Raw genomic sequence first — 13,685 nt, forward strand, 5'->3', positions numbered from 1 at the left:
TAGTGTCAAAGTATATCAGGTTCTAAGAAAGGCTAGACGAATTAAGTGTCGTTTGCGATATTTGCCCTACTTGTGTTAAGGATTTATTGCTGAGCGGCGATTGGTTGTTGAGGTTTTGGCTTTTAATATTGTAATTAATCAAAGATTAGGTACCATTAGATCGTTGGTTCTCTTACATACCATTTTAATTTAAATTCAATCTCTCCATGAGTGACTCTCCGTCGTCTTATGGGTTATACTGTAAAATGGGGTGAGTATGGATTGAGGGGGCAGAAGGTACGCGGATCTTTTCAGTCACTACTAACAAAATTCGGCCGGACTATTTTTTATGTGTAAAAATCAACGTGTCAAAGTCAAAATTTTTTTTATTGAGGTTGAATGTCAATTTTGTCCCTACTCACCCCATTTTACGGTATGGACTAGGCCATAAATACGCAAAAAAAAAAAGATGAGAGTTTGTCAATTTATTTAATAAAAACATACAACTTTCAGTACATTAACGTACTGTAACAGATTCAGTATCCATGTTTTGTCGCATAGCAGAAGGCCGGTTCGAACTGCCAACTTTACAAATTGATCTCATATTGTTATCAAATATCAATTATTATTCGCCGCTGCATATCGATCGTACCTACTTATAATATTGGTGTGAGCCAGAAAGTAAGAAATAACGTATCAATAACAGAATAGATGTTAAATTAAAAATTGTAATGCCGCTCAAGAGGTGTTAAATATTGTAATGTTTCATTAAAAGACTGAGAGCATTTTAACTAGGCCTCTTGTAAATCCTTATCCTTTTTCTTCTTTTTTTTCTTTTCCTTAACTTTCTCTCCAATGTCGCGATTTTCTAAAGAATCTTCATTGATTTCATTTTTATGTTTATGTTTTTCCTTTTTCTTGGGAATGTCATCACTATCTTCTGTATTCATCATAATTTCAGAGTCCCTCACATCTTGATTTTTATGTTTCTTCTTCTTTTTCTTTAGTACGTCGCCATTACCATCATTATTTATCATTTCGGATTCATTAATAACAGTATCATTGTTCTGGTCATAGTTTTTATCACTATCAGATTTCCGTTTCTTCTTTTTCTTCGGAACATTTTCATTGCTTTCTGCATTTACAGCTATTTCTGATTCATTGTTTTGTTCATCATTTTCATGCCTTTCATGTTTCCGCTTTTTCTTTTTCTTCGTTACGTCTTCATTTTCTGTATATGTTATTTCGGATTCATTATTATCATTGTTTTGCACATCGTTTTCATTATTCTCACGTGTCTTCTTCTTTTTCTTTTTTACTTTGTTTGAAGCAATTTCGTCATTATCTTCATTTGTCTCATCCGGTTTCTTAATTTGCTTGTGTTTCTTTTTATTTACTTCTTCAGTGGCTTCATTCTCATCTTCATTATTTACTTTACTTTCCTTCTCTTTATTAGCTTTCCTCTCAAAATCCTTCTGATCTCTATCTAGCACAGCTAAGAAAAACCCAGTCGTGTAATCAGTATCTGGCTTAGCGTACAAACACCTAGCACCCATGCTTCCATACATGGCAGATCCAAAATTATTCCATTGCCCTTTTAATAATTCCTTTACATCTTGCACTCTCCACTTAGTTCTTGAAGTCTTTACGACATTAGTGACAACTCTTTCATTCTCTTCGGGAAAGAGGGAGCAAGTGCTATAGACTATTCTCTTGGCGTTGGGAAAGGCGTTCATGGCATGCTTTAGGAATTTCTCTTGTAGAGACGTCAGCTTGGCCAGACGGGCTGGTTCGATGTAGTTGTGTACGCAGAGTTCCATGCCTGAAATTAGGAGTCTTATAAAATACGTTCAAAACAAGTAATTAACTAATTATAAGTGCGACATAAAATAGTAGAAATTAAGTAAAATGGGACTTTAAATAAAAACCCAAAAATCACTATATGTATGCCTTTAAGATTTGAGGAGTTCCCTCGATTCCTCATGGATCCCATCATCAGAACTGGGTTTTGACAAAAACGGGACCAATCTGTATGCAAAAAAAAGTAATTAATACATTCAATAAAAAAAAGAATTTTCAAAATCGGTCCAATAATGACGGAGATATGGAGTAACAAACATTAAAAAAAAAACATACAACCGAATTGATAACCTCCTTCTTTGAGGTCGGTAAAAAGCCACACGACTCCGCTGACTTGGGTCACCTGGATGGCAGAGGATCGTGCTTTGAGAAGAGCGTATGTGTGGCACCCGGGCGGAAAACGTCCATCTGGACGTCCCAAATACCGCTGGAGTAACGAAGCCCTAAAAGACTTGCCCTCGGAATACCCAACTGGCGTGAACTGGCGCAGAATAGGGCAGAGTGGCGCTCTCTTGTGTCAGAGGCCAAGATCCTTTTTGGGTCACTGAGCCAATAAAGTGGGTAATTTTATGCGGATTTTACACCCCAAAATGTGGATTTTTCTTGGTCAGAAAAGCAAGGTATATGTTTAATATATGAAGTTGAAGTCGTGGTAAGAATTTTGGGTAAACTTAGGCAACATTATTACCTGATGAAGATGGCCAATGGGGTCGAAAAGTGCTCGAGTGGAGACCACGGACTAGCAAGCGCAACGTAGGACGTCCACCCACAAGATGGACGGACGACCTTGTTAAGGCCGCCGGAAGACGCTGGATGCGGATCGCTTCCAACCGGTACGAGTGGAGGTCCAAGGGGGAGGCCTATGTTCAGCAGTGGACGTCTTATGGCTGAGATGATGATGATGATGATTACCTGATCCAGAACAGCTGGGGTCCAGAAGGATGTACTCGACGTCATCGTAGTCTCCCCTCCTCAGTGCTAGAGCATCTTTGTTTATGGTCTCCACGCATTTGGACCCAGTCTTCTCTACGAAGTCGCATAGAGTCTTGTATCTCTGTTCGTTTTGCTCTACTGCATAGATTTTACCCTAGAACAAGGTGAATTTAAAAAGTTTAAAATGGACTGATTATTCTACTTACACATACTACATCAGAAGGATCTAACGATATAAAACCTAGGAAGGGTAGTGCATTAGAATAAAATATTCTACCATATTGTAGCCTGTACTAGCCACTGTACATTTTAGAATAAAATTATTCGACTGTCAGAAGGAGTATAATATATAAGTAAGCGACATTTGGTACTCCGTAAGCGCGATGTACTTACTTACTTACTCCTCTGGCGCAGCGACCCAAAGTGTGTCTTGGCCTCCAACACGACTGCTCGCCACTGATCCCGGTCCTGTGCCGTTTCTCGCCAGGCGAGGCGATGTAGCTTCCTACCAAATTGCGTTTTAGCTCCCTAGCGCCATCTGTTAAAACATGATGGCACGACGTCGACAGTGACAGAGGAGACGCTACAGTAACACGTACCTCGTTCCTCATGTAGGCAGCGAGCTGCGTGGTCTTCATGCCTGGTGCCGCGCACATGTCCAAGGCTATGCTGCCGGGGGGAGGGGCCAGTACATGTACTGCCAGTGCTGTTGCCTGGGAAAAAGTTTATTCATTATTTCTTATCATTAAAATTAAAAATTAAATTTAATTAAATTTATTTAAGACCAACAAAGATCAGATTTAAGATCATTGCCTTAGCCGTAGGAACTTGTCAAAAAGTAGCCAAAAACACCTCGCGTGACTTGTGCACAACACCTAGTTGCCAAAAAGTTGTTTATGTATTAACCCCCTTATTCTAAAACGCGCTACAACCCTCAATGAACTAATAGTCGTTTGTCCTTATCTGTCATGTTGACTTATATTTTTGTAAAAAAGGGATAAAATATAATTTAACTGAATCAGGCCCGTAAAGTTTTATGAATAAGGGGGTAAATGGTTACCTTATCCTGCAGTATGATCTTGTTCTCCAAATACAGCTCATGTTCATGTAGCTTGGTACCCGAAGAAAACACAAACACCGTCTTCACATGATAGTCCTGTAACGAAGCAATATTGTTTTACATTTATTAAGATTAAAGGCCGAGCCACACGGGCTTGCGTGTGCGTGACGTGCGCGTGTGCGTGCGCTAAAATGTTGGAGCCGCACACGCACACGTCACGCAAGCGGTGTGCCATCTCTCATAAGCATCTGTATACTACAACGCCGCATGCGCACGTGCACGTCACGCACACGCTGCCGGTGTGCACAGGCCTTAAGACTGCAGTTGGCACGTCTAGCCTCCTGAGGCCCAGCCATATAAATGAAAAATCAAAATTTTGTACTGAAATTTGAAACTATAGTGTAGGAAATAGAGTTGATTTTGCGTTGTTTGAAAATGGAACGTAACAAAGCAAAAGCGACTCTGTTCCATTGGAATACGGTTTAAATTTTATCGAACTGAAGAAGTACTATGGGGCTGTCCATAAATTACGTCATCGATTTTTGACCCCTTCCCCTAAAATCATCCAAAAATCATACTTTGTATGACCCCGTTTCCTCCTACGTCATGCTACCATCATCCGATGTCCAGACCCCCCCCCCCCCTAATTTGAAATGACGTAATTTATGAAAGCCCCTATAAGCTGGACCTAGGATCTAGGGCCTTAGGAGGCTAATCCCGAATCGCTCGAGGATAGAAAGGCGCAAGATGTGTTAACGGAAGTTAGAGAACAACAGCTGTCTACTCTGTTCAGAAGAAATGCCGAACCACAGATATGAGGCCAAAAATAAACTCAACAGGAGGTATTTATTTTACACAGGTAGCTAACTACAGTTCTTCAACTGTAGGTAAGGTTCGGGTTAGCTTCGAAAGCGGGGTAATCTTGAAAATGGCAAATAGCTACTTAGGGGCTATTCATAAATTACGTCATTTCAAATTAGGTGGGGGGGGGTCTGGACATCGGATGACGGTAGCATGACGTAGGAGGAAATGGGGTGATTTGAAGCATGATTTTGAGGGGGGGGGGTCCAAAATCGTCAAAAATCGATGACGTAATTTATGGACAGCTCCTTACTAAAGTTTACTAAACTGATTTTAATGAAATTTGGCATAGCTGTATGAAAATATCTTTAGTAACTTTACATGCCGCTAATTAATACTTAAAAGATAATCATATAATATGATCGAACCTGTGTAAAGTCGTACTCGCCGAGGCCCTTTATCTGTTCCAGATAATCATTGTAGGAGCCCGATGTGCACCTCACGAAGCGGTACTCCTCATCTTGGAAGGCTCTAATGGCATCGGACGTGGTCAGGAGGTTGGTGTTGATGCGAACGTAGCGTGGTCTGCGGATGGCTTGTAGAAAAAAAAATTGATTGGCAGTTTTATTTTGAATATAGGAACTTGACCTATTTAATAAAAGTTAGTTTATATTCAATTTAAATTTTGGAGTTAGGTCTTTAATAAGACCTTTAAGTGTAAGGCCTGAGTGGACGCTCGAAGCGGAGCAGCAGTGGCGTCGGGCTCTCAAGTGATTTGAGCAGCGCGCACTAAGGCCGCTCCTATATGTTTGCATTTGTTTAATATGCACGCCGCACGCCCCGCCCCGCTGAACGCTCGACTCAAGCGCCCACTCAGGCCTTACACTAAGGCTGGCTTCCATTAAAGCTGACATGACATGAGACAGAGATTAAACCAATAGCATTGGTTGTCCTCTTTGCTCCTTTGGTTTATAATTATTATAAATAATGCTAATGGTCCTCCTCTCATCTCCAGGCAGCCTTAGACCTAGTATAGGTACCCATCTTAAAGCATGTAAAGGTGCATCTAGATCTGGCTTGCGCGCTATTTACAGATCACTCGTGCTGTATACCGTACTTAGATATGCATGCAAATTTATAGAGATTCTTCGAAAATGGTACATAAATAACGAGTGGCCAGATTCACTAGAAACATGTTGTAATTTGATTACTAACACAGTATCATATTTTATTTTAGTGAGTGAAGATAGTGCATATAGTAAACTGTTTGTTTCTTTGCTTATTCTGTTATAGAATTTATGTACGATACGTAACTAGGTACCTATTCGTATTTAAGTTGCTTTGTTTTAAGGACCTAGGCCCTATAGGTATATTAAGTAGCTAACATTAATTGAGTTTATATTAAAAGGTTACATATTTATTAGCATTGAATTTATGACACAATCAGTCTTACATAAACACAGGACCATGTGTATTGTTCCTACAAAAATATCTTTTACTATTTAAGACACTTTTATGATTTCACGGATTCTGAGTGGTTAAGGTAATGTCTATATCATATTCTAAAGTCAAAAAGTTAAATTACAAACAATATCTGACTAAATTAATAAAACACAGATGTAATACAGTAATTTATTTTACTAAGCCTGGCTACATTTATATTAAAGCAGCTTATCAAAATAAGTATCAATCATTAAACTAAAATACTTTCTTTCAGCAAAAAAGGAATGTTCATAAACACATCAGTCCTGTTTAAGATTTAAACTGCTTTTTTCAGTCTCTGCACCAGCATCCTTGTACGAATGTTGGTCAATTTCATTGCCATGCTCATCATACTCTTTATCATGATAAGCTTTGTATGCGTAAAGGACTATGATCAGGTTGACCACCACCACCGCAGACACCACGGACCACACCGTCCGCGTAAAGCTGTCCACCGGGTAGTAATCAGTCAGGACATGTCGCATCCCGAAGAATGCAATGAATGGCAGGGTAAACATAGCAACACTGTACAGAAACAGATTGGCTAAAGCCAGTGCTGCAAGTTTAGTCTGCTTAGGAATAAGCGGACCCTGGTCAGATGAGTCAGCCATTGTTGGAGCTTATGAGGTGATCTTAATCAATCTGAAAATAAAAAAAGTAAAATTACCTTCAGTTTTTGAATCTTCAGGATGATCAGCAGTGTATTTTTCGAATTTCTCTAGGTATGACCGTATTGTTTGTTCAGGTTTGCTTTTCCCTGGGAGAGCTTTTTTGCCAAACAACAGCTCAGTCGTTAACACTTTCGCTAGCCAGGGGTCTAGGCGAGGCTCATTTGTGATAAGGCCACTACTTTCAAACATTTTGTCAATATCAGCAGCATGTTTGATTGTTTCTGTTATCAGTGCATACAGCACATTAGTTCTCTGCAAACATTACACGTATTAAACTCTTCACTCCTTTCAAAAAGTACAAAATATAAAAAGCTGTTTCATACTCACAAAGTGACGAAGTTTGTCGTCGTACAACAATGTTTTGACGCTACCGCCTTCAGTGGAAACTTTCTTAAAAATATTAGCAGCAACCTTGTAATGTCTCGGCACTTTTACAGAATGTTCAAACATTTTCTTTTAAGTTAAAATGTGGCAAAAAACATTGCATTGCTCAATTACAATACAATCACGAGACCAATCGCAATGTCATTCATGCTGTCAAGTTTGAGGTTATAAACTATTTAGGCTATACAATAAACCGCTTAGAAATCAAACCCAATGCTTTTCTTTGAAAAATAATGAAAAATGTAATGAAAATCTTGCAATCAATCATACGAGTTTTTATTTAAATTATAAATAGACTTTCTTTAGCATTACAAAACTCTTTTAAGAACTATTTACCGTTTGCTTAGTCTACTTGAACTTTGGCTGATCGAAAATCATAACAACTTACCTTGGCCTCCAATACTTGCAATAATATAAAAAATATAAGTACCATAAACAATTTACTACTGTAGTTTATTGGTTGCACGTAATCCTTATTTACAATTTCTCAAAAACATAATTTGTGTTCGGTTCTTAGTTCACAGTTGAAGCATACGTAAATTATGTAAAAGTTTTATGTCTAGGTAATGATAACAATGTCTCCTATTATTTGTGTGTCAATGTTGTTTGTGTAATAATCATTGACAGTTTCATTTCGAATGGCGATTTGTCCCTCACAAAAATACCAGGAAACGCTATGATTCAACAGTGCGGCGGTATCAATAATAATGACTAATGTGTTTAATGTAATATTTTCAGTTGAAGGCAGCGACTCGGTCGCTATGTGAGCGTGTTATGAGTGAAAGGTTCTGAAATGTCGTGGGGGTAATTTGGACAATTTGACTGTAATCAATCAAAACAATGGTTCCTGCACCGAGCTGTCCCAACACCTGGGACTACTGGACGACGTCCCCGTCCTATATCGTTGATTTAACATGTCTGCTGCCCAACTCTGTTTACATTCCTATTACACCAAATTGGGACGCAACACTGCACGATGTGAAGGAGGTTAGTACTTGAGGGAGCACCCTGGCTCCGAGTGACTCATTCATGGTCCAAAAACCGCTTTTGAGCCACCAGAGTTCGGTAAAGTAGGTTAAACTGTTGAGTAATATGTCTAGAGATAGCTGTGATTTAGAAAGTAGATCACATTGTTTACTTGTCTGTGCACTCGATTCGAGCGTGTAGGCTGAGTTATTGCAATCTTAGTAATCAACGCATACCTACATTTTAATTATATTTATGAAAAACAAGTTTTTAGCTATTAATGAGAATGAAATCACTGATACTGTTATCTGTTGTAAAATCAAATGATCATTGTGTTTCCTTTGAATGGAAACAAAGTAACATGTTTGTTATTGATGCAAGTGTGCAATTATAGAAGATATCAAGCATTTATCAAATCATCTCATTCTATTTTTATCTAAATTGACCCTTTGTACAAGTTTATCCTCGTAAGTCCCCGCGTACATGTACAAGTACAAATTAAATTCGAGTTTTAAACTCTTATAGAAATAAAAGAGAGTTCCAAATCCAAAAGCGCAAAAATTGACTAAGGTCTTACGAAGATAAATTATAAATACCTACAGAACTTTTTGTTTTATATTAGATGCTTTTATGCTTAAGTAATGATCACATGCTAAATGTCTCATTCATTTTTTAGGATAAACTCGAAGAACCTAAATTATTTTGAAACATACTGTTCTAGCCGCATACCTATACAAATAAGAATCAGCATTTTCCAATCAGAATTTTCAAGTGGTGTAGTTTTTTTATACAATCAAATGCAAATACTCTAGTCCAACTGAAAATATATGCTATTGAAACCATTTCATACTTTGTATAGGACATTATAACTAAAACACAGTGCAGGTTTTTGATAATTGTTCTCAAACTAATAATTAATGTATATTTCAGGAGCTATGGATGAAAGCAGCGAGATATCCCTTATTTGGGATGCTGCACGAGATGTCAGACTATGTGTTCCAATTCATAAACTCGCTGGCTGTTCTCGAGGAGGTGAATGACGAGAACAAACGCCTCCGGGACATCAAACCCACCTTTGGGGTGCTCAAGATCGTGGAACGGTCTATGAGGCCCGGGGAACAGTTCCTTAATATGCAAATAAGTCATTTAATTGGAAAAGGTGAGTTTTCATTCTTTAACTGATTTGGTGCTGATGACACGCCTGCTGTGTCATCAATGTTTTTTACGTGTGGCGTATGACACGGGAGGAGTGTCATCATATTCTATGGCGCATGGCATGACTGCAGTATCACGAAATGATTGGTGCGCCACAGCCAAAAGTTTTCGAAAATGGAACACGCAACAAATCGGTTAAACAGACTGGCAAAAGCTGAAATTAAGTGTAGGTGACACTCATGTTGATGGGATATTCTTTTATATGGAATTTGACCGCTGTAGATGGGGTTCTCTCTAAAGTAACATTTCTTGTTTGGAATTAGACAATATCATAGACTTTCCCTGTTTGAAAGATTTCTCTTTTTTGATGGAGCACCAAATTAAAAATTTTCGTTTGTCACTGCGGACGAGATAAACCTTTAGAAGAGCTGTTTTTTTTTTCTTATTATTACAAATATTCTTGTGGAGCCCCAACAGAGCCTTTGGACAGAGGACCCTGGGGGTCCACAGAGCATACTTTGAGAATGGCTGTCATAGACAGTTGCCTTCCCCATATCGTTAATGCTATTAAGTTGCTTAGAGCAGGCAGAAATATAACGCAGATTGGCCCTGGGTAGCCGACTCTTTCCCACCCTCTTTTTGGGGGGTAGCCAAGGCAAAATCTTATGGCTACCTGTGGTTACCGGTCTAGATCAGCTTTCTTTGACCCAATTAAGTATTGTGCCAAGCGCCTGTGACAAAAGTGTATAGTCCACTGCACTTAGCCCACTTCCACTACTTCTTCTTTCTCGGTCGCTCTTTGCTGAGGATCATGATCATTATGCTCCGTCTTCACAGTGCGATCATAAGCCATATCGGTCATGCACTGCATGTTGCCGCCAACCACCCTCTTTACAACATCAGACCATCTTGAGGGTGCTTTTCCTCGCACTCCCACTACACTGAGAATAAATAAATTCCATGTGTCCTGGTTCTGAGATGATAAAGATACCAAAATGTTGTTTCAAAGTTTAAGAAGTTTATCAAAAAACATTTTTCAACAGACATATGTCCAATGGGAAAATGATTCTCTTATCTAATAGTCCTTGGCCATGTGGTAATACCATATGAATATATTTGGGAGCTAACTTGTTTCTATTTCCTTTACATTATCCTTATTCAGTTCATATATGTCCTTATATCCTTGTAGAAATTTTATCACCAGACTGGATGGGCCATTTTAAGGAAAGTTTTCCATAAAATTAGGAATATGTAATGATATTTTTATCTAAAATCACGAGGCCTTTCGATCCTGATAGGAGAAAAAGTACAGTAGAACTCAATATAATTAATTAATGTAATTATATTAATGTATATAATTATGTAATAATATTACGCAAAACTGTGTGTAGGGGGCGCCACTACCACTATCCATCACAATCTGGGGGTCTACCACGTATAAGAAAACCGAAATTTCCTTATCTATCCTCTCTATTACTCTTGCATATTCGAGTGATAAAGAGGCAGATAACGTTTCCCGGTAGGCCCTTGTTAACCAACCGCTTGTGACTCTTCATCTGTGAACTTTTAAACCATATTATGCTTGAAAATATCACAGACACTTTCAATGTCTTCAGATAACATTTCATACCACACCATTTGTGTAGTCATGTTTTATAAGTCAATACATAATCCAATATACTGTATATGTCTAATAAGTCTAATAATAACATGAAATGAAGTGTTCAATGTGGTTTCCTGTTGAGATTAGTCATAGGTGAAAGTGAATGTGCCCATACTAGGACATGGCTTGCATAATATGTACATTAGTGGGCATGTATTGTGAATATTATGATAGTGCATAATAAGTTAATGAATCATACACCTTGTCTTAAAATGCGACAAGATTAAATAAGGTAGGTAGGTATTAATACTCCTCTTGATGAGGCTAGAATCGTATAAAATTCAAAATGATTGGGAAGCAAATTAACCAATCTAGCTATCATTTTAGCACGTAGAATATTAAAAGAGAGCTTAGGAAAATGAAAACTTTTGTTTCCCTTGTCCCAGGTCTAAACGACACCTATTGTCTCCCTTGTCCCAGGTCTAGATGATAACTATTGACTCCCTTGTCCCAGGTCTAAATGATGACTATTGTCTCCCTTGTCCCAGGTCTAAATGATAACTATTGTCTCCCTTGTCCCAGGTCTAAATGATAACTATTGTCTCCCTTATCACAGGTCTAAATGATAACTATTGACTCCCTTGTCCCAGATCTAAATGATAACTATTGTCTCCCTTGTCCCAGGTCTAAATGATAACTATTTGTCCCAGGTCTAAATGATAACTATTGTCTCCCTTGTCCCAGGTCTAAACGAGTTCGACAACCTCCGAAGTTCAGAAGTAAATGACTTCCGGACCCGAACCCGGTACATAGCTGAGGAGAGTCTCGTGAAGCGCGCCAGAGCGACCCCACTAGAGAGGCTACGGTACCAATGTCCGCCGAGATTAGCCAAGAGTCATATAGTGCATCGGACCTTGCAGAGTCATCTTAGTAGCAACAAATTCTATTTGACCACCACCGTCGTTGATATAGATGTGAGTAAATAATATAAGGATTTTAATGGCTTGGAAATATGTATGTGACACTTGCAGAGGCTGTGGTGACCACTTTCCATCAGAAGGGCTGCAGGCTTGTGTTTTTTTACAAGTAGTCACACTATTTACTACTTCGTTTTCATCTAATATTGTTAGATTGTTGTATTAGAAATTAAAGTTACTATAAAATTGTAGTAAACATGTGCTGTTTACTACAAACATTAATAAAGATAAAGTTGTTATCATTGTTACATTGTATCATATTATGATATTAGAAACACAAGTGTTTACTAGAAAACAGAGAGTTAGTCGAAAACACAGATCACATCCCACTACACAACGCATTAAGACAACTCTCACTCATCGACTATCAGTGTCACTCCCATATAAGTCAAATATGAGCACTTATAGCTCAGTTACTCCAACAAAAAGCGGCAGTAGAGCGATTATTTACTCATATTATAAACATTATAAATGTGAATTTTTGAAAGTTATTATATTTGGATGCCACTCAATCAGATAGCTTTAAACCTTGATCAATAACCCGAGAATCTTCATTATGGTTGGCGTAGTACGGTCAAGGAATTTAATATCCGTACCATTTCGTACCTTGTCACAGTGACAATAGTATGAGGTACCTAGTGACTTTCATATTGATTTTTCACTATGGCAAGGTACGAAATGGTATGGATATTAAATTCTTTGACTGTACATTAGGTACGTTTGAAAGTCTTCGTACATTCAGCATCAAATAGCAAGTGATGGCTAAAGTGGCCTAATATATCGTAACACATCCTTATTTCAATAGTAACAAAGATGTGTCACGATATCGCTGGGCCAATATTACACGGTTCTGTGTTTCACTTTTGTAGAACTTAAATTTGAACAGTGTCATAGTGACATTAAGTCGAATCTCGACTGTCTTGAAAATGTAACATATAGATGGTCAAGCAAATCTTGTCAGTAGAAAAAGGCGCGAAATTCAAATTTTCTATGAGACGCTATCCCTTTGCGCCTACATTTTTCAAATTTGCCGCCTTTTTCTACTGACAAGATCTGCTTGACCAAGTATAGAACCGTGTAATATTGGGCCAGCGATATATTTGGCCACATTGGTCATCATCTCTGATGCTGACTGTACATTTATAATGCGAGGTCTAATATAGGTAGTCCATGGTTCGAAAGCTAATAGAATCGTGTTTATCAAATAAGTGGGACATACCTAGATAACGTCTACACGTGTATTCTGCAATATAAATAAAATAAATATTAATCGTTTCTCTTAATCCGCTTCTATTCTTTGAACACAATAAATTTTGTTACGTATTTATAAGTATTGAACACGAAACTATTAGTTTTTTTTTTAAATGTGTCCCTTGCCAAGATTTTCCACGTGTTTAATGTTTTAAGTGGATTTTGATGTAAAACTAAGGGAGCTAAGATATAAAAAGATATGTATAATATAAAAAGTCGTCGAGTTGCGGAAAATCGCCCGAACTACTACAATATAAAAAGTCCCTGCGTACAATTTTTGGTACATATTCCAGAATCTATTTTGAACCTTTATTGTGTAGCTAAGGTTCCAATTTCAAAAACAAAACAATTGCTTCTGGGTCTCAGGCGGTTAGGGGTGTCCAAAAATTAAGTGCGGTGTTTCTGAGTAAATTTTATTGTTAAAAATATATGATATTTGCCAAGACAATTGTCATTGGCAGCCTACAGTCAGCATCAAAAATAGCAGATCAGACTACGAGTCAAAAATATCTACCATTCGTTAATAACATAAATAAAAGAGATACCTAGGTAGTAGGTATGCT

The 13,685-nt window shown here is 38.0% G+C and overlaps 2 protein-coding genes across 2 annotated transcripts in view; one reads left to right on the forward strand and one right to left on the reverse strand.

Moving 5' to 3' along the window:
* Positions 1 to 454: 454 nt before the first annotated feature.
* On the reverse strand, positions 455 to 7,326 carry LOC134664967 (28S rRNA (cytosine-C(5))-methyltransferase). The gene is made up of 7 exons (XM_063521699.1): positions 7,114 to 7,326; positions 6,783 to 7,038; positions 5,062 to 5,228; positions 3,833 to 3,928; positions 3,372 to 3,485; positions 2,752 to 2,926; positions 455 to 1,801 (listed from the first exon to the last, which is right to left on the reverse strand). The coding sequence occupies exons 1-7, from the start codon at positions 7,234 to 7,236 to the stop codon at positions 771 to 773; spliced, it is 1,962 nt and encodes a 653-aa protein (XP_063377769.1). The 5' UTR covers positions 7,237 to 7,326; the 3' UTR covers positions 455 to 770.
* Positions 7,327 to 7,584: 258 nt separating this feature from the next.
* LOC134665011 (phosphatidylinositol 4,5-bisphosphate 3-kinase catalytic subunit delta isoform) overlaps positions 7,585 to 13,685 on the forward strand; it is a 49,836-nt gene continuing 43,735 nt past the window's right edge. Inside the window, exons 1-4 of the mRNA XM_063521781.1 lie at positions 7,585 to 7,733; positions 7,909 to 8,157; positions 9,067 to 9,295; positions 11,639 to 11,868. Of these exons, the coding sequence (XP_063377851.1) occupies positions 8,011 to 8,157; positions 9,067 to 9,295; positions 11,639 to 11,868 (606 nt within the window). The 5' untranslated portion in view covers positions 7,585 to 7,733; positions 7,909 to 8,010. The remainder of the gene's footprint in view (positions 7,734 to 7,908; positions 8,158 to 9,066; positions 9,296 to 11,638; positions 11,869 to 13,685) is intronic.

The sequence above is a fragment of the Cydia fagiglandana genome, chromosome 6 (assembly GCF_963556715.1).
Source record: "Cydia fagiglandana chromosome 6, ilCydFagi1.1, whole genome shotgun sequence".
NCBI lineage: Eukaryota > Metazoa > Arthropoda > Insecta > Lepidoptera > Tortricidae > Cydia > Cydia fagiglandana.